General features: G+C 42.0%; 1 protein-coding gene and 1 long non-coding RNA gene across 2 annotated transcripts in view; one reads left to right on the top strand and one right to left on the bottom strand.

Annotated features, from left to right (window-relative positions):
* Positions 1 to 21152, bottom strand: part of LOC117827313 — a 58425-nt gene that overhangs the window by 6861 nt on the left and 30412 nt on the right. Inside the window, exons 5-7 of the long non-coding RNA XR_004634185.1 lie at positions 16734 to 16819; positions 16463 to 16623; positions 5560 to 5702 (exon numbers count right to left, since the gene is read on the bottom strand). This is a non-coding gene — a long non-coding RNA (uncharacterized LOC117827313). The remainder of the gene's footprint in view (positions 1 to 5559; positions 5703 to 16462; positions 16624 to 16733; positions 16820 to 21152) is intronic.
* LOC117827311 (myosin-7-like) lies at positions 823 to 13981 on the top strand. Its single transcript, XM_034703855.1, has 37 exons — positions 823 to 1023; positions 1105 to 1248; positions 1342 to 1498; positions 1597 to 1624; positions 1703 to 1811; positions 1901 to 1993; positions 2067 to 2130; positions 2208 to 2306; positions 3773 to 3876; positions 3964 to 4102; positions 4211 to 4329; positions 4408 to 4557; positions 4644 to 4814; positions 4897 to 5206; positions 5340 to 5413; positions 5518 to 5723; positions 6136 to 6259; positions 7023 to 7159; positions 7313 to 7568; positions 7647 to 7889; positions 9546 to 9722; positions 9804 to 9949; positions 10032 to 10122; positions 10211 to 10600; positions 10716 to 10842; positions 10915 to 11033; positions 11119 to 11315; positions 11394 to 11577; positions 11655 to 11820; positions 11897 to 12021; positions 12106 to 12414; positions 12566 to 12769; positions 12860 to 13156; positions 13257 to 13361; positions 13441 to 13536; positions 13624 to 13758; positions 13858 to 13981. Exons 1-37 carry the CDS (start codon positions 823 to 825, stop codon positions 13876 to 13878), a joined length of 5817 nt encoding a protein of 1938 aa, XP_034559746.1. The 3' UTR covers positions 13879 to 13981.

Here is a 21152-nt window from a genome sequence, read left to right as displayed (position 1 = left end):
AAAGGTAAGCAAACAGTTTTATGGGGCTGAGTTTTAAACAGCTGTCTGGACATTTGCTGCTGTGGCTATTAAACATTATAGTGTAGTCGTAGTCTTGTAGCTTCCATGTATACAAGGTTTGGATTTTTGTAATTTAATCATGCTTTACTTTTTTGTTCTGATTGCATAGAAATACAGAGACTGAACCAGTTCTCACTTGGACGCCAACCCACCCTTGGTAAAAGCTATTTTTATATTATTTGAAAAGTCATGTTTCATGACTATAAAACCCTTAACTTTTAAATGAATTGATACGTGATTAAAGATCAGGACAGTTTCAAGTACTGCTATCTACGAACACTGATGGTTGAGGAGTGCATGAAAACCTGAGACAATAATCCTCATGCTTGCAGTGGCGGTTCTGGGGAGGGGCTAACAGGGGCCAGTGCCCCTGTAAAACTGAATCTGGACCCCCCTGTGGCCCGCCCCTCCACAACAAACAAATATTATACAATAAAAAAAGGTTTGGTGTCGCGCCGATGTCACAGGCAGAACACATGCGTGTGGCAGTCCCTTAGAGCGCTAAGGGACTGTAACCAAACAGCCAAACAGCTGCTCTAGTATTTAGGGATGCACTGATGTTTTGCCAGTTTGTTCTCAGCCGGTCCTCGCCCTTCTCAGTCTCTTTTGTCAGGGTTGAATGTGTCCCTCTGACAACACTCTTGGCCCCAGCCTGGCCCCCCCAGTAAAATTGGTCTAGAACCACCACTGCATGCTTGATGCAAATTTTTTGAAGGAGGACAAAACAATTAACAAGTCAACATTTGTGTCTCAGGTTGAATCATGGGCGACTCCGTGATGAGAGAGTTCGGGCCTGCTGCTCCTTTTTTAAGAAAGTCAGATAAGGAGCGTCTGGAGGCCCAGACCCGAATCTTTGACATGAAGAAGGAGTGCTTTGTGCCTGACCCTGTGGTTGAGTACGTCAAGGCTACCATCACCAGTCGAGATGGTGACAAAGTCACCGCCAACACTGAGTTTGGAAAGGTATGTAAAAATACTCTATTCATTTCAGTGTGTTTGCAGAAGTGTTGATCTTTGACTGAGGATGTTTCTCTTCGTCCACAGACTGTGACAGTGAAGGAGTGTGACGTCCACCCTCAGAACCCGCCAAAGTTTGATAAAATTGAAGACATGGCGATGTTCACCTTCCTCCATGAGCCTGCTGTGCTGTTTAACCTCAAAGAGCGTTACGCAGCATGGATGATCTATGTGAGACATTTCTGTTATCTCTACCTCTCTTTGTTATTAACACATCTCAGCATCTGAAGCTGAAGTCCATCATCCCTTTTCTTAATGTGGCAGACCTACTCCGGGCTCTTCTGTGTGACTGTCAACCCCTACAAGTGGCTGCCGGTCTACAACCAAGAAGTGGTTGTTGCCTACAGAGGAAAGAAGAGGACTGAAGCTCCTCCTCACATCTTCTCCATCTCTGATAATGCCTACCAGTACATGCTGTCAGGTGATTCATTTATTTTAAGGATACAACTGGTTTACTCTTTCACTCTGTCATCATTCCATCTGTTTCAATGACGATCTCTACATCTCTCTTTCTCACAGACAGAGAAAACCAGTCCATCCTGATCACGTGAGTCACACAGCCAACTCAATCCTCTTCCCTAGTTGTGGTTACAGGTCTTCACTGCTCTGCTTCTCTTCCACTCAGCGGAGAATCTGGTGCTGGAAAGACGGTCAACACCAAGCGTGTCATTCAGTACTTTGCCAGCATTGCTGCTGCCCCGGGTGTGAAGAAAGACGCAGCGGCTGAGAAGAAGGTGTGTGATGGGACTTCAATTCATGGTATGATTTAGTCAAGTATAATGACACTCACTTTAAATCTAACATTCCTGTTTGACATTGTCAGGGTACCCTGGAGGATCAAATCATCCAGGCTAACCCTGCTCTGGAGGCTTTTGGAAACGCCAAGACCATCAGGAATGACAACTCCTCCAGATTTGTGAGTGTCTGAAACCGTTATCTGATTGAGAGTGAACCAGCAGGACTTTAATGATTCTCTTTTTTCATCTCAGGGTAAATTTATCCGCATTCACTTTGATAACCGAGGGAAGCTGGCGTCTGCTGATATTGAAACTTGTAAGTAAATGGCTTGTGATACAGATCGACTTTATATATCAACATATCAGTGTAACACATTCACATTTCTCTCACAGACCTTCTGGAGAAGTCTCGTGTGACCTATCAGCTCAAGGCTGAGAGGGACTACCACATCTTCTACCAGATCTTGTCTCAGAAGAAGCCTGAGCTTCTGGGTAAGTATCTAACATAAACGGTCTTATTGTCAAAAGCCATTCAAAGAAGGACTTCTGTGACATTAAAGAGGGTTTGTGACCTATACTGCAGCCAGTCAGCAGGAGGAGTTCTGAATCTTTCGGCTTCACTGTCAGTGAACAGTTTCATGGGACTTCCACCAGATCCATGTCCAGTCTGTCTCGGATCCACTGGGGTCAGGCTCTGTGCTCTCTTGTCCGTCAACATCAACCGGTTGCGTTCTCACAGTGCAGCACAGAGCAGGACCGCCAGACAGCTGGAGTCATGTGACGGAGGTTTTCAAGGGTTATCCTCCTCCTCCTCTCCTCATCGATTAGATTGGATTAGATTATAAAATCTTTATTGTCCCCAAGGGCCAATTTGGTTCGCGACAGCAGTCCTACAACAAAAGTTCACAAATCAATTCAAGTACATATCCATATAACTTAACTCCCGTGGATGACATCATCCTTCCTGTACATGAGACCAAGGCAGCTTGTTTAAAAACCCAACAGCTGAGGGCACAAATGATCTAAGATATCGGTTTGATCTTGCCCTCCTAGTATAAGTGAACCTCCTCCCTGTTGGCAAAAGTCTAAACTCTGAATAAAGTGGGTGGTGAGGGTCTTCAAGGATGGCCTTTGCCATGTTGTCTTTCTGGTCCTCTGAAAACCTCTGACCTGTTGACTCCAGGCCTGGCTCCACTCATCATGGTGGTTTGTTGTTGTAGTTAAGTGAAATACAACCTGGTGATAACACAGAGTGTTTTATTCTGAAAATCAACCAGGTGTTTTCATTTTGTTTTGGTGAAACCTGACTTCCTGTCCCGCTCCATCTGCTCTGTTGAGATTGATGCGCCGTGCTCCGGCATCCGGCAACAATAGACGTCTTGCTTATCTGATCCGGAGGACTCCAACCTGCCAGCTTGGAGCAGATCCAGTGGAAGTTAACACATTCACTAGAATGGAAACCATGACAGATCGGAGACAGACCGGACACAGATCTGGTGGAATTTGGCCGTTAGGGCGCCATTTGAAGATAGAGTACATGGGAAAAACATAGGCTAAACACACTTAATGTCTGTTCCAAGAGGGGCTGCTGTGGCTCAGTGGTATGGCTCTCCATCAGACGGTTTGGGGTTCAATCCCATGTCCTGCTGTCCAAATGCCAAAGTGTCCTTGGGGAAGACACTTAACCCCAAAACTACCCCTAGTGGCTGGCTGTGTGTGAAATGGATTAGTTCATACTGATGGAGCCTCTGCCACCAGTGTGTAAATGTGGTGTGAATGAGCGTGTGTGACATGTAATGCAGAAGATCCTGGAGTAGTCAGAAGACTTGAGAACCACTATTACCCCTTTGCGACCGAGGCAGTTTCAGGGTCGGTTCTGGCTACAATTATGCAGAGTACAAACTGAATTGTCTGAGGGATCTTGTGTCAAACAATCACTTTGGTTATTCCCTTCTTAGAAATGTTGCTCATCACCAACAACCCCTACGACTACGCCTTCATCTCCCAAGGAGAGACGACTGTAACATCCATCAATGACTCGGATGAGCTGATGGCCACTGATGTGAGCCAAACCTTCAAATAAAATGACACGTCTACAAATCAAGCTTTTACAATACCAAAAGTATGATTTTGATTTAATGCATTTTAGGAAGCATTTGATGTGCTGGGCTTCACCCAAGAAGAGAAGAACAGTATCTACAAGCTGACCGGTGCCATCATGCATCACGGCAACATGAAGTTCAAGAACAAGCAGCGAGAGGAGCAGGCGGAGGCTGACGGCACTGAAGGTAACAGAATTATACACAGAATCTGAAGAAACATATATACAATAATAATAATAAGGAACCTGAAAGCAGTGATGATGACCTTGTTGAATTACTTATATTCCAAAACAGATGTGGACAAAGTCGCATATCTGATGGGCTTGAACTCTGCTGACCTCATCAAAGGTCTCTGTCACCCAAGAGTCAAAGTAGGAAATGAGTGGGTCACCAAGGGACAGAATGTGAACCAGGTAATTCATTGAAATAAACCTTTGGATGATAGTTTCAGTTAAATACAATATATTGAAGAGGATTATTTTCTCCCCGAGGTGTACTATGCTGTAAGTGCTCTGTCTAAGTCAGTGTACGAGAAGATGTTTCTCTGGATGGTGGTGAGGATTAATCAGTCCCTGGACACCAAGCAGCCTCGCCAGTACTTCATTGGTGTGCTGGATATCGCTGGATTTGAGATCTTTGAGGTGAGTTTGAAATAAAAACATGACATGATACGTGTGAGGTACGTGGTTCAAGGAGTATGGCCTTACTGTGGATCACTTCATTACAGTTCAACACCTTCGAGCAGCTGTGCATCAACTTCACCAACGAAAAACTGCAACAGTTTTTCAACCACCACATGTTTGTGCTGGAGCAGGAAGAGTACAAGAAAGAGGGCATTGAATGGACCTTCATTGACTTTGGGATGGACTTACAGGCCTGTATTGACCTGATTGAAAAGGTGAGATTTGACACCATTTGCATGTTCAGCCATGTATAAGGACTGTTAGAACAGGCTGTAATTTCCTATTTGATCCCTTCAGCCCATGGGTATCATGTCCATCCTTGAAGAGGAGTGCATGTTCCCAAAAGCCTCTGACACCACCTTTAAAGCCAAGCTCTACGACAACCATCTGGGGAAGTCCAATAACTTCCAGAAGCCCAGACTCGTGAAGGGGAAACCAGAGTCCCACTTTGCCCTGATGCACTACGCTGGAACTGTAGATTATAATATCAACAACTGGCTGGTGAAGAACAAGGATCCTCTGAATGAGACCGTCGTTGGACTCTACCAGAAGTCTAATCTCAAGCTGCTTTCTATACTCTTTGCAAACTATGCTGGAGCTGATTCAGGTAAGTCTCAACTGGAGTTACTTTTATTAATCTCTATTGGACTGCCAATATTTTGTTATGTATCATAATAAGAACAGCAAATGTAATATGTATGCCTGTTAAATCAGTAGAATGAGTTTTACACTGTTATAAGCAGAAAGTGCAAAGGGCGGCAAAGGAAGCAAGAAGAAGGGTTCATCCTTCCAAACTGTGTCTGCATTGCACAGGGTAAGTTCAAGCATGAGATGATATTTAATAAAGGAACCAATGCATGAGACTGAGAGATAGTGGTCTCAGATATCACCCACAATGGGTTTTAATTACCTCCACAGGAGAACCTGAACAAGCTGATGACCAACCTGAGGTCTACTCACCCTCACTTTGTGCGCTGCATCATCCCCAATGAGACCAAGACTCCTGGGGCCATGGAGAACCCTCTGGTGATGCACCAGCTGCGCTGTAACGGTGTGCTGGAAGGCATCAGGATCTGCAGGAAGGGATTCCCAAACAGGATCCTCTACGGAGATTTCAAACAGAGGTGTGTGTTAGATATACATAAGGGGACAAATTAAGGGAAAAATCACTTTCTTGAAAGGTTAACTAACACATGTGACCACAGTCGATTCAATTAGACTTGTCATTGATTGTCAAGATTCTGGCTAAATAAATTGACTCCATTCCAAACATTTTTTAAATGTCCTGATGACATTTGAAATTTAAATTTAAATGAGATGAAGAGTGTCTAAAATGCCTCAAATGCTCTGATATGTGTTGAATTGAGTTGAGATCTGAAGATTACAAAAGCACCACTAACATAATTTTGGTAATTTGGATTTGTAATCAAACAATGCATGCCAACATGCATTTAGTGGTAGGTATTTATTTCAGCATATTTTACTAGTCTGGTAGTCCACAATGCATGAAATAACTATTTCTTCTTGGTTACACAGATATCGCATTTTGAACCCAAGTGCTATCCCAGAGGGACAGTTCATTGATAACAAAAAAGCTGCAGAGAAGCTTCTGGGCTCCTTGGACATTGACCACAACCAGTACAAGCTGGGGCATACCAAGGTAAATGAGAGAAATGCATTTAGGCATGTATAGAATAGGTATTATTGTTACACTTAAAGCTACAGTGAGGACTTTTTAGATGGTCATGAAACAGACTAAAAGTAACAGTGGGGTTTCTTTGTGACCCACAAAAGCAAAGCAGACCATCAACAACAAGGTTGAAAATGTCTATATTGTAGTTTTTAATACCTATAATCACTGTGAGGGGGTAGGTGTCAGCCTTTTTCCACCTTTTCCACTGCAAAAAAAATCATAATAAGTGATATTTTTAACTGTTCTAAGACAGCAGGAATATTTGTTTGTTCAAAAAAACACAGATCAGGCATGTACTGGAGGAGATCAGCACAGAGATAAGAGAAGTAACTTTGTCCTTAGGGGGCGCCAAAATCAACACAGAAATAAAGTTCCTCAAAGGAGCTTTAAATGGTTTTTTTAAAGTTATGTTTTTGGGCATTTTTGCCTTTAATGACAGGACAGCTGAAAAGAGACAGGAAATGTGGGGAGTAGATAGAGGGGGAAGATATGCAGCAAATGGTCGACCGGCCGGGAATTGAACTGGCTACCTCTGCGTTGAGGACTTTAGCCTCTAAACGTGGGGCACTTAGACCACTAGGCCACCGACGCCCTGACACTTGTATGTTAAGAGAAAGAAAATAATGCATGTATTGATTGTAATATAGAATACAGGCTTTTTAGCTGCACACACTTCAACATGCACATCTTGTGCATTATATTGCTTATGTCATCTGTTCTCCAAAATCAGGTGTTCTTCAAAGCTGGGCTTCTTGGTCTGCTGGAGGAGATGAGAGATGATCGTTTAGCTCTGATCATCACTCGGCTCCAGGCAAGGTCACGAGGTGTTCTGGCAAGAATTGAATTCCAGAAGATTGTTGAACGAAGGTACATGCTCCCAGAACCATGTCATGTCAAGACTACAAATAATAAACTCCTGATAGATGTGTGAGGGTTGGAAACGGATTGAGTGGGTATCAGGTGTTAGCATTTTCCTTGCAAGAGAAGGCCTTTAAGGCACATTTATTCTGATGTCTGCAGGGATGCATTGCTGGTGATCCAGTGGAATATCCGTGCCTTCATGGGGGTCAAGAATTGGCCCTGGATGAGGATGTTTTTCAAGATCAAACCTCTGTTGAAGTCAGCAGAGACTGAAAAGGAGATGGCCAACATGAAGGAAGAATTTGCCAAACTCAAAGAGGCTTTCGCAAAATCTGAGGCCCGCAAAAAGGAGCTGGAGGAGAAAATGGTTACCCTTCTCCAAGAGAAGAATGACCTGCAGCTCCAAGTTCAATCTGTATGTTCAAAAACCCACCAGCATTTTTAATCATATCAAAACCAAACATGTGTAATACTTTGTTCTGTCATATCACAGGAGCAAGATAATCTTTGTGATGCGGAGGAAAGGTGTGAGGGGCTGATCAAGAGCAAGATACAGTTTGAAGCAAAAATCAAAGAGCTGACAGAAAGACTGGAGGATGAAGAGGAGATGAACGCTGAACTGACAGCTAAGAAGAGGAAACTGGAGGATGAGTGTTCAGAGTTGAAGAAGGACATTGATGACTTAGAGTTAACTCTGGCCAAAGTTGAGAAAGAGAAGCATGCCACTGAGAACAAGGTACTTTAAAATGCTTTACAATGCCTAGAAGGATGATCAATACTGATCAGCCATAACATTTTGATCGCTGATAGGTGACGTGATTATCTTTTTATGCTCCTGTCTGTGGATGGGATATGTTTGGAAGCAAGTGCACATTTTGGCTTTGAAGTTTATGGACCAAACAGTGATGGTTAGCCAACTAGGAAGGGGCATCTCCAAAAATGCAGCTCTTGTAGGGTGTTCCCGGTCTGCAGTGGTCAGTCATCAAAAATGTTCCAAGGAAGGAAAACTGGTGAAACAGCAACAAGGCCATGGGCAGCCAAGGCTCAATGATGTGCGTGGAAGACGAAGGGCGTCAGATCTAGGGGTGGGAATCGAAAAACCGGATCCGACTTAGAACCGGTTCCAATTGATCAATTCCATCGGAATTGTACACCTCAAATGTTATTAATTCTTCTTAACGATTAGTCGCGGTCATGTCGCGGTACTACCTCTCCCCTTTCAGAGTCGGGACGCTTTCCCTCAGGCTCAAGGGGCCGCCACGTTCGGACTCACGCGGCCGAAAATGAGGCACAAAGAGCGGGTAAAATACCTCCGCGATGACCCCGGAGGAAAAGCATTTTTCCTCTCAAAATTCAAAGTATTTTCCTCCAGGCTCAAGGGGCAACATCTGGACTCATGCAACCGAAAATGAGGCAGAGAGAGTGGGTAAAATACCTCCGCGATGACCCCGGAGGAAAAGCGTTTCTCTCAAAATTCAAAGTCTTTTCCTCCAGGCTCGAGGGTCAACGTCCGGACTCACACTGCCGAAAATGAGGCACGGAGAGCGGGTAAATTAGCTCCGCGATGACCCCGGAGGAAAATTGTTTTTCCTCTCCAAATTCAAAGTCTTTTCCTCCAGGCTCCAGGGGCCTACGTCGGGACTCAGGCGGCTGAAAACGAGGCACCAAGAGCGGGTAAAATACCTCCGCGGTGACCCCTGGAGGAAATGCGTTTTTTCCTTTCCAATTCAAAGTCTTTTCCTCCAGGCTCGAGGGTCCATGTCCGGACTCATGCGACCGAATGAGTCAACCTATTAATAGTTCAGTATGTTCAAGTTGAATATGTTCATGGTCAGTCTTGTGCAGACATAATTTCGGAAAAAATAAAATGGTTCCTTTTGGTGCGGAAGACTGTGTAGAACTTCTTTTTCCACCCTCAAAAAAATACTCAGGAATCGTTAGGAGAATTGATAAGGAATTGGATTGATAAGCAGAATCGACAATGGCATTGACATTGATAAAATCTTATCAATTCCCACCCCTAGTCAGAACACACAGTCTGTTGTGTATGGGGCTGCGTAGCTGCAGACAGATCAGGGTGCCAATGCTGACCCCTCTTCTTGATCAGAATTGGACCACAGAAGGGAAGAAGGTGGCCTGGAGGAATTCGACATTGGGTACTTGATCTCCAAATTCCCCGGTCCCACCTCAAAACTTCCAAGCCTTAAAGATCTTGTATGATCAGGGCTGCTGTGGTCCTGACCTGACAAACTGGGGGCTGTCACAGTAATCGGCAGGAGGTCATAATGACATGGCTGATTGGTGTAAATGCATCACACTAAAAAACATTTCCTATAAAGAGTTTTGGTGGATTTTTACTCAAAATTATGATCTTTTCCTTTTAAAAAAACAGGTTAAAAACCTGGTCGAAGAGATGGCTGCTCAAGATGAAATCATTGCTAAGCTGACCAAGGAGAAGAAAGCCTTACAGGAATCTCATCAGCAAACACTGGATGACCTGCAGAGTGAAGAAGACAAAGTCAACTCTCTGACCAAGGCCAAGGCCAAGCTGGAGCAGCAAGTGGATGATGTAAGATCATAGTAAATAAGACAATAAGTGCAAGTTTAAAGAACATCTTCACTGACAATCATGTTTTTGATCATTTGGCAGCTTGAAGGGTCCCTTGAGCAAGAGAAGAAAGTGCGAATGGACCTTGAGAGAGCCAAGAGAAAGCTGGAAGGAGACCTTAAGCTAGCTCAGGAGACTCTCATGGACCTGGAGAATGACAAGCAACAACTTGAAGAAAGACTGAAAAAGTAATAAGGAGCCCGCACTTGTAAAATACAAATGTGTTTAAACTGTATCACCTTGTATTTATCACATCTTCTTCCTCTTCAGGAAAGATTTTGAAATTAGTCAACTCAATGGTAAAATAGAAGATGAGCAATTGATGAGTGCCCAGCTCCAGAAGAAACTGAAGGAGCTGCAGGTAATGTTGATTTCATCTTGATAGAGTATTTTTCTATCACCACATTTCACATCCATTTAATGGAAACATCTTCTTGATTATATTCTAGGCCCGCATTGAGGAGCTGGAGGAAGAGCTCGAGGCAGAGCGAGCTGCCCGAGCTAAGGTGGAGAAGCAGAGAGCCGACCTGGCCAGAGAGCTGGAGGAGATCAGTGAGAGACTGGAGGAGGCTGGAGGAGCAACAACTGCCCAGATTGAGATGAACAAGAAGAGGGAGGCAGAGTTCCTGAAGCTCCGCAGAGACCTCGAAGAGGCCACTCTGCAGCACGAAGCCACCACTGCCACGCTCAGGAAGAAACAGGCTGACAGTGTCGCTGACCTGGGAGAGCAGATTGACAACCTGCAGAGAGTCAAGCAGAAACTGGAGAAGGAGAAGAGTGAGCTCAGACTGGAGCTGGATGATGTGGTCTCCAACATGGAGCATATCGTGAAGACAAAGGTAGAATGGTTTTATGCTTCATATGTATTGATTAGTTGATTATTGTTATGTTTTTGGTCTAAAGATCAGTATATAAAGAAGTGAATGTGTTATTGTTGATGTTTTTTATTTTCAGAATAACTTGGAGAAGATGTGCAGGTCCCTGGAAGATCAGATGCATGAATATAAAACAAAGGCAGAAGAGGGACAGCGTGTCATCAATGACTTCTCCCTGCAGAAAGCAAAGCTTCAGACTGAAAACGGTACAGATTTGGTTTCATGTGCATTTGATTTGAAATAGATTGAAAACTTATTTTACCCTTCTTTCACATCAGGGGAACTTATAAGGCAGCTTGAGGAGAAGGATTCCCTGGTGTCTCAACTCACCAGAGGAAAACAGTCCTACACTCAACAAGTTGAAGACCTGAAGAGACAACTGGAGGAGGAAATTAAGGTAACAGACAAATGGCCACAGTATCCAATTTAGTCAAATGGGAAAGATGGTTCATGACAAGCATTAAGATACACTCTCCTTCTAGGCCAAGAATGCTCTGGCTCATGCAGTGCAGTCCGCTCGTCACGACTGTGACCTGCTCAGGGAGCAGTACGAGGAGGAGCAGGAGGCCAAGGCTGAACTCCAGCGCAGCATGTCCAAGGCCAACTCTGAGGTGGCTCAGTGGAGAACCAAGTACGAAACTGATGCCATCCAGAGGACTGAGGAACTAGAGGAAGCCAAGTAGGTCTTTTTTTCACTTGAACAACTCTAACAATATTTGAAAAGAATGAGTCCTGACTGAGTTCAATCAACATGTAGAAAGAAGCTGGCTCAGCGTCTGCAGGACGCAGAGGAGGCTGTAGAAGCAGTGAATGCTAAATGTTCCTCTCTGGAGAAGACCAAACACAGACTGCAGAATGAGATCGAAGATCTCATGGTGGATGTGGAGAGGTCTAATGCTGCTGCTGCAGCCCTGGACAAGAAGCAAAGAAACTTTGACAAGGTTTGATTTAAAATTCATACATTAGAGTCACTGTTGTAGAATTCAGGTACACTGAACCTGTGACATGCACATTTCAGGTCTTGTCAGAATGGAAACAAAAATATGAGGAGTCCCAATCAGAGCTGGAGAGCTCTCAGAAGGAGGCAAGGTCTCTGAGCACTGAGCTCTTCAAACTCAAGAACTCCTATGAAGAGTCTCTGGAGCATCTGGAGACCATGAAGAGAGAGAATAAGAATCTGCAGGGTGAGGGGAAGCCCAGCTTCATCTGTGTTATGAAACTAGTTTTAAACCTTTGCTAATGTGACTTTTGATCTCTCAGAGGAAATATCTGACCTCACTGAACAAATCGGTGAGAGCGGGAAGAATATCCATGAGCTGGAGAAGATCCGAAAACAGCTGGAACAAGAGAAGTCTGAAATTCATACAGCTCTGGAGGAGGCCGAGGTATGCTGAAGGTTCTCAAGGAACTGAACAAGACTTGTCACTTATAAATATCTTGTCCTTACTCTTATTCTTATTTCATAACAGGCCTCACTGGAACATGAGGAAGGGAAGATTCTAAGAGCTCAGCTTGAGTTCAACCAGGTCAAGGCTGAAATTGAACGCAAGCTGGCAGAGAAAGATGAAGAAATGGAGCAAGCAAAGAGAAACCAGCAGAGAATGGTGGATACTCTTCAGAGCTCTCTTGAGGCTGAGACCCGCAGCAGGAATGAGGCGCTCCGTTTGAAGAAGAAGATGGAGGGAGACCTCAACGAGATGGAGATCCAGCTCAGCCAGGCAAACAGACAAGCTGCTGAGGCTCAGAAACAGCTCAAGGCTGTTCATGCACATCTCAAGGTATATATCCAATTACAAATGAAATCCCACTTACTTAATGTCATTATTCATTGTTCATGCATATCTAAAGGTTAGATTGAATACACAAGTGTTGTCCAATAGTTTTACTCTCTTGGCCCCAAATGAACTTATTTGGGTTTTCATGTTCAAGGACACACAACTGCACCTTGATGAGTCCCTGCGAACCAATGATGACATGAGAGAGAACATCGCTCTTGTTGAGAGACGCAACAACCTTCTTCAAGCTGAGCTGGAAGAACTGAGGGGTGCTCTTGAACAGACCGAGCGATGTCGCAAACTTGCAGAGCAAGAGCTACTGGATGTCAGTGAGAGGGTGCAGCTCCTGCACTCACAGGTAAGATGCAGTGAATATAAATTCATTAAAGCAATTTAGTGAATAACTTCTTTCACAATTCAAATTCTACCCCCCCTTCTAAACAACCAGAACACCAGCCTGCTAAACCAAAAGAAGAAGCTGGAGGCAGACACCTCCCAGCTTCAAACTGAAGTGGAAGACGCGGTGCAGGAGTGCAGGAATGCTGAGGAGAAGGCCAAGAAGGCCATCACTGATGCTGCCATGATGGCAGAGGAGCTGAAGAAGGAACAGGACACCAGTGCTCACCTGGAGCGCATGAAGAAGAACATGGAGCAGACCATCAAAGACCTGCAGCACCGTCTGGATGAAGCTGAGCAGATCGCCCTGAAGGGAGGGAAGAAGCAGGTGCAGAAGCTGGAGGCCAGGGTAAGAGCACAAGTGTTGTGTTTGTATTATCTAAATATGTGGTTGTCAGTTGAAGAGCTTCTGTTTGATCTCTTCTGTGACTGCCTTCTTCCTCCCACAGGTCAGGGAACTTGAAAATGAGGTTGAAAGTGAACAGAAAAAGGCCAGTGATGCTGTAAAGGGAGTAAGGAAGTATGAAAGACGCATCAAGGAGCTCACCTATCAGGTATTGACTGATGAAGCTTTAAGGTTATTGATGCTAAATAACTATGTTCAGATTTACTAACCTCTTCATGTTTCTTTAGACGGAGGAAGACCGTAAGAATCTTGCACGTCTTCAAGATTTAGTGGACAAGCTGCAGCTCAAGGTTAAATCCTATAAAAAGTCTACTGAGGACGCAGTAAGTATCTTCAAAGTCTAACCAAAGAGACCAAAAGCTTTATCTGAGTAGATACGATGTGTAACATATGTGGCGTCTGCGTTACAGGAGGAACAGGCCAACGGTAATCTGACCAAGTTCCGTAAGCTTCAGCATGAGCTGGATGAGGCTGAGGAGAGAGCCGACATCGCTGAGACCCAGGTCAACAAGCTTCGTGCCAAGAGCCGTGATGTGGGGTCAAAGGTCGAGAAGTTTGATTTGTTATGACACGAGAATTGAAATATCATTTAAAAAGAAGAAAATCTGATGATTTTAACTTTGCCAACTTTTCTTGTTTTTCAGAAAGGATTTGATGAAGAGTGAGCTTCTCTCAAATATCAACTTCTGAGGCACCTGTTGCCCGGGTAACAGTGTCTCCCTAAATATGTTGTTAGTTCAGTAGAATAAATTTACAGCACATCTGAAACTGTGTCTTGACTTTTCATTGAAATCACTGGCAAAGGCTTTAAAAACTCAATCCATGAAGCACTTTTGATCCTGTGTATCGGTGTGAATGTGGGTTTGTGTTTGTGTATCAGGGGTGCAATGGTTCAGGTCAGATTACACATCGATCGTCCATTACTTATTTGGACATGACTGGATGTGCATTTTAAAGAACAAAGGATCATCTCCATGCAGCTCAATATGTGTATCAGGCTTTCAATGCACATATTGTCTCCTAAAATGTGAGCTGCGGCCACCTCTAATCTTAAAATATGAAGCCCATGCAGGAAGTGCAAAAAACTGCAGTTCAATGAGTGTCCACTTGAGGCTGGCTGCAGAAACAACTGAAACCACATACACACACATTCAAAGAAGACGATCTTTACAGTAGAAATAAACATGTTTACAGCCTGGTTCAAAAAACTGCTCAGGTCCATTATTCATACAGCTTTGAGCCTCCTAGCCAACAGCTACAGTGTTCCCGCCTGTCAGTCAAGTCAGCTGAGCTCTCATAATGGAAAACTCGTTATCTTAATATCTTCGAAATTGCCGCGTTATTAAAAAAGAAAAACGGACAGTGTGTGCCGAGAGAGAAATGAGCTATCCAGACTATACTCGTCTTTTTTACCAGGCTGTAAACATGTTTATTTCTGCAAAGATCGTCTTCTTTGAATTGGTGTGTAAGTGGTTTCCAGTTCTTCCGGAGCCAGCCTCAAGTGGACACTCGATGAACTGCAGTTTTTAACACTTCCGCATGGGCTTCAATTCTCGTGGCCAGAGGTTGCCGCTTGCTTTTCTGCCTTGTTAGCCCATACTGATGCATTTAATGAAACTGGGGGAATAATATAAACCCGGTGGAGCGCTGGTTTAAATGAATTCAGGGTAGGTGGGGTGAGTCTCTGAAACGGGTCACACTATCATCACCAACACTACTGAGCTCAACAATCATAATGGTATGGATGGCGAAACACGGAGCAATAGAAGGAGCTAAACAGCTGCACAGAAATGTCACATTGTTGACTTTACTAAACTTAATAGCAATCATTAGGCAGGAAGACAGCTGAAGACATTCTCCCTCTGAAATTCCCTCAAAACAAACTGCAGCTTATACAACGCTCTGCCTTGTGACTATAATCACATCACCATGAGTACAATAATAAACAAGCAATCAGATAAATCTTCACTCCCTTCTTGTTTTATAAAACACTTTTAAAAATCTGAGTAAATGGTCTGAGATATAAAGCTGCATCATTTCATTAATAGTAATAAATAGTGATTGCCACACTGAAGATAAATATATCAAGTTTGCAGAATTATTCAAAATATATTTATTTTATGAGCTGCTATAACGCTGACCTGAACATGAACATGAAACCTATTAACACCATTCAATTTGCCAATGTGTGTGTGTGTGTGTGTGTGTGTGTGTGTGTGTGTGTGTATGGGCGCGCGCGCGCGTGTGTGTGTGTGTGTGTCAGTCATACTATTTCCAGAATATGGGTCTTTTACATTGCGGCTGCACAAGGTTTGAATATAAATCGCTCAATTTTCACTTTTCACAACATCGCTTAATATTTTCACATTCCATGTAGAGTTAATCTGGCCTCTTTGCATTTATCTGTTCTTTTTTATGACAACTTGTAGTGAAGGAATCTTTACGAACCCCAACAACCGTTTAAGATGATATACAAGTCATTTAATACTTTTTACTGCTGGTTAACGTCTTTGTCATACATCTTCATAGTTTTTTTTATATCTAGTTTCAGTTCGTCCCTCAACAGAAAAGCTCACTTCATCTGGAGTAGAGATTGAAGTCTGCTCCCTGAATATAGAGACATATTAACATCTTCATTTCCTTTTAAAAGGGCCCCAATAAAAGACAGCACTAAACAACAAGACTGCTTAAGATAGAAGGATTATACAACCAAAGCCAAGCTCCTCCCTCCCTGCTTCTGCCTCTCTAAGAGAGAAACACCGCTTCACCACGAGTGTAACACAGAGAAACAACACAATAATACAAAATACAGAGGGTGTGTGTGTGTGTGTGTGTGTGTGTGTGTGTGTGTGTGTGTGTGTGTGTGTGTGTGTGTGTGTGTGTGTGTGTGTGTGTGTGTGTGTGTGTGTGTGTCTGCAGATACAGACAACATCACACACTATAATTGGATAGTGAGGGATAACTAAGAGGTACTACTTTTGAATTAGTCTTTACATGTTTTTTCTTTAGAAAGCTTTTAATAAATTATATATTAAATGTGTTAATGATATTAGTAATTAGAATTAATAATCAACAATTTCTCCAACTGAAAATCTTTTACAAGTTTTGGACACAGAAAGTTGGACATGGTCCACTCACTGGTAACCCAACGTTTGCTGTAACATAGATATAACACACATGTTTCTTTCATTTTAATAAGATCAGACTTTCTCTATAAAGAGCTAAAATGGTAAATTTAAACCAACTAACCTTCATGTAAGAAGAGGAGGCCAGTCTGTCTCTTGAAATACACATTCTTTTCAAAGGCGGCAAGAGGAGGAGGAGGAGGACGCTTTCAGAAGAAAGAAAAGAAGTGGACTTGAGGAGGTCCGACTGACAGGATGGGTGGAGTCCATTCCTCCAAGACAAACCTAACGTATATGAGAAACACAATTTCACCAATCAACAAAGATAATCAATAAAAACAGACAATGTATCAAATCAAAATAGTTGAATGAAATCTATGAATGGTGGTCAGTACCTTATCTTTATTTCTCTGTGTCCTGCTCATTTCACAATGAGAAGACAAGCAGCACTCAGGTTTGGTTCCTCACAGAGATCCACCCTCTGAATAAGAAGACAAGGCAAGAGAACAATAAAGTTACGGCCTCCACCAGAGCTTAACACCCCCTCAGAAGTGACCTGTCACAATAACAAAGGACAAATACTGATAATAGCTCTGCTGGCTTCAAACTTTAATGAGACAAGGTGCCTCACACCTTCCCTAGTGATCTTGTGCAATCGCAAAGACCCAAGGACTAAGGGCAGCTGGGAATGAGACCTTCATAGATGGTTGAGTGGTTTGATACACCCGGGAATAGACGGGGACAAGTTAAGGACATAAGAAATTTAGTTCAAAGGCAAGCAGTGACAAGACCATGTCAGGCGCGATGTGCGGCACGAGGCAGCTGAGGGTCAGTTTGGCCTTCGTGAACACCTCTGCTCCAGAGTGTCGCCACACTCGGGTGTAAACTGTGGCTTGTTGCCATGTCTAATGTTACTCTGGCACACTTCAAACACAGGTTAATGTAATTTAAGTGATGCATTATACCTTATATTACATTACACAATGTGCACTACATTAGTGGTTTGCCACTTTTTCATCTGTTGGTGCTAGGCCACAAAAAAATGAAATAAAAGTGTCCAGAATTCCCCGTGTCACGAGTGGTCCCCAAGCTGTCCCCAAGCTGTCCCAGAGCTGTCCTTTGAAACAGTCCCAAGCCCTCAAAGGCAGCCAACAGGAATTTCACAAGTTATCTTTGTGCTCAAGGACAAAGAGAAGGAAACAATGCCTCAGGAACAAACGCACGCCAAAGGGAGCTGCAACAGACAACATTTGGATACAAGCCATTGAAATATGGATTCATCTCACTGTGCAACATTCTGCTACAGGTTTTATTCTTAGATATTATTGACTTTCATCTTTTATGATCCATCAAACTAAGTGGTTTCATTATATAATGAATAAATAAAAGCCAAATCTAAACCTAAAACTGGATTCACACTTTTAAATGATTTACTTCAAACACTTGTCCTCGTGTTAGAAAAATCAAAAAGCTTGATTGTGCTGTCTCATCCCTCTCTCCAAATGATAGAAAAATACACAAACACTTTTTAACAATTAGCAAACATAAAAAAATGTTTTATTTATCTCTTGTTGAACTAATAGGTCCTTAGCTCCAGGTAGTGGTTGGTTGAACCCGCTCAAGGAGGGACCACTGAGCCCTTCAGCTGAATCAAGACTTCGTAGGTACAAGTACAAAGAAAATAATGCCAAAATGATAAATACAAATCATCATTATTTATTTGTCAGCACCAATTGGTTTGGTAACTTTATCCCTTACATCCCTCACTGTCTGTTTAGGTATAACTATCCATATCACACAACCTCACAGATAGGGAACTCAGGCTCTCGCCACAAAAGGTTTAAAGACCACCAGAGTGCCCTCTTCCTGATCTCAGGGGACTTCAACCATGTATTTATTTTCTACATAGCTTATTCACTGCAAAAACTCAAAATCTTACCAAGTGAAATTGTCTCATTTTTAGTCTAAATGTCTTCTCCCACTTGATTTAAGATAAATTTAGTTAACAAGTAACATTTGAGCAAGATAGAGGGACTTGTTTTAAGACATCTTAAATATCTTGTTCAGTCAAGCAATCTTGAAATGATCTTGTTTTGAGTTTTAATTTAGAAGAAACAAGGTTTATTTTACATTTCAGACATTTTTCAAGCTGAGATCTTATTTGTAGAAGACAGATAATCTTGATTTAAGACAAACACTTTACTTGATTTAAGGAAATGACTTTTATTGGAGAATCTATCAGAAAACAGCTCCATTCATAAAAGAAAGAGAGAAAGAAAGAAGGAAAGAAAGAAAGAAAGAAAGAAAGAAAGAAGAAAGAAAGAAAGAAAGAAAGAAAGAAAGAAAGAAGAAAGAAAGAAAGAAAGAAAGAAAGAAAGAAAGAAAGAAAGAAACAAAGAAACAAAGAAACAAAGAAAAGAAGAAACAAAGAAACAAAGAAACAAAGAAAAGAAGAAACAAAGAAACAAAGAAAGAAAGAGAAAGAAGGAAGGAAAGGGAAAGAAAGTAGTAAGAAAGAAAGAAAGAAAGAAAGAAAGAAAGAAAGAAAGAAAGAAAGAAAGAAAGAAAGAAAGAAAGAAAGAAAGAAAGAAAGAAACAAAGAAACAAAGAAACAAAGAAAGAAAGAAAGAAAGAAAGAGAAGTTGTTGTTTTTAAGGGTGGGTTTCAGTTTTCAGACTCTGTTTCTTCTAAATCAGATAAAAAATATTCATCCTCAAACTCCATGCACACAATGAAACACCTCCTTTAGAGCAGAGCTGGCTTATCCTAAAAAACAACATGACTGAATATTAGTATATCCAGCTCACTATGAGAAGACATTATATCTCAACATGAGACAATTCAACTTTGTCATCTTATTTCAAGAACAAGATGGTCTTAAACCTAGAGAAGTGCTGATATAATACAACTCAAATGAAGGTGAATATATCTCAAATGAAGAAGTTGACATGAAATGTATTAGTGCACAAATATTTTTTTGAGTGAAAAAATACTAATTATTATCATTCCTGTCTTATTCTGAGACACTAAGATTTAAAATACTGGGACAATATTGTTAAAACAAGTTTTCCCTGATAATTTTAAGATCACAGTTTTCTAAATATTACATCTTATTTTAAGAAATCTTACCAAGAAAATTTTCACTTGTTCTATTGGCAGATTTTTTGGGCTTATTTCAAGGTAAAAGTACCTTAAAATAAGTTTCTGTTTACTTGTTTTTGGAGGGGCATTTTTTCCAGTGTTATTGTATTTGTAATGACTGAATTCCCCCCCCCTGGGATGAACAAAGTATTTCTGATTCTGATTCTGAAGAAGTGATTGTCATTCACAGCCATATTCACTTTCCTAGGTTAACACATGAACAGAAGGTACACTGGACCTCAAAGGTAGGATTACTACCAACCTTCATTGGTTATAATTATTATAGACTTCTACTTGAAGATAAAAGAACATTTTGTGTAGAAGAGTCGGATTAAAGTGCCTCTTAACATTTCTATTGTCATCAAATAAAAGGAGACAATGACAAGAGCAAGGTTAGAGCAAGGGTGTTGTATCTGTGCACCGTGGCGAGTGAGAATAAAGGGACGTCACAGCTGCGACCTTGGCCTTGTCTTGCCTCTGTAGACGACAGCTGCTGCTCTTTATTCTCACTCTTGAAATGTATTTCACACCCTATCACTTGACGGACTATTGTTGAACTCTAGAACTGAAGATATCTGATGTCCCATTAAGTGCCAGTAAGGTTACTTTATTTAGTTTGACTGCAGAGGTAGTCTATGATACAACTGTCTGCAATGAATAAAACATATCATCACTGAGCAAAGTTCACTCATCTTGTACCATTAATATGTCTTTAAATTGATGTTTCCTCCTTATATTTTCAGTAGGAATAAGCAGGCATGAGTGATGTTTGCAGTTATGGGGATACGTTACATTAGGTCTGATCATCATGTGTTAATAAAGTTAAACAACATCAGATATCTCTTTTCTTCTACTAATGTTAATAAACTAACGAGCAGAATGAAGCCCAATAACTGGATGGTCAGTCGCCTGTCTCTGCTCCCCTCCTCCTGCTATCCCCTTCCTTTGTCATGTCCCATCTGGCGTAATCGTCTGTTGTTCACAAGGTGAGCGCAACAAATAGCCACGGTGGGCTCGACCCAATTTGGAGAATGCTTCTGGTGAAAGGAAACCTGGATGCCATTTCTCTGATATTCATCCCCATATTTGGTTGGCAAACGGCCTTTATTAATGGGGAGGCAGCCTGGTGTCAGCCACTGGATCCATCATTTCACTTCAGAAAGGTTGACAGTCAAAGGTAAGAAAGACATCCATTAAAGTCAGACTGATATGTGACTGATTACTGTGTGTAGATCTAAGATTACACTCTGCTATTTATATGTTTCAAGGACTATTCCTACATTTAAAACTTTTCATCACTCACATTACGGTGTAACTTTTGGTTTATTCCTTCTCCACTGATTATAAATAGCACACAGCCGGATTTCCATTGGAGTGACACACCTCAGGTAAAATCAAAAGCTCCTTTTCAGCACTACATATTTGTCAATGAGAGAATACAACAGCAGCTAGAGAATCATTCTTTTAGGCATTTAAACCTGCATCTAGTTTTTATGTTGATCTTCTGTTTTAATGATGACTGCTTTTATTCTCTGTAAGGTGACCTTGGGTGACTTGAAAGACGCCTCCAAATAAAAAAAATATTACTATTATTAGCATTAGTTCAGACTCAGGTTACTTTATTTGTACCCGTAGGTTAGCTTGTTTTGCAGCCAGTGAGATGTTAGGTCAAT

The sequence above is a fragment of the Notolabrus celidotus genome, chromosome 15, assembly GCF_009762535.1.
Source record: "Notolabrus celidotus isolate fNotCel1 chromosome 15, fNotCel1.pri, whole genome shotgun sequence".
NCBI lineage: Eukaryota > Metazoa > Chordata > Actinopteri > Labriformes > Labridae > Notolabrus > Notolabrus celidotus.
Note: the sequence above shows the minus strand (reverse complement) of the source record. Positions and strands in the feature narration are given on the sequence as shown.

Bases quoted from the DNA above. Each gene is read 5' to 3' on its own strand.
- LOC117827311 (XM_034703855.1), top strand. From the start codon at position 823: ATGGGCGACTCCGTGATGAGAGAGTTCGGGCCTGCTGCTCCTTTTTTA. The intron at 4,558-4,643 runs GTGAGTTTGAAA...ACTTCATTACAG, and splicing joins CTGGATTTGAGATCTTTGAG to TTCAACACCTTCGAGCAGCT. The intron at 11,578-11,654 runs GTTTGATTTAAA...TGCACATTTCAG, and splicing joins AGCAAAGAAACTTTGACAAG to GTCTTGTCAGAATGGAAACA.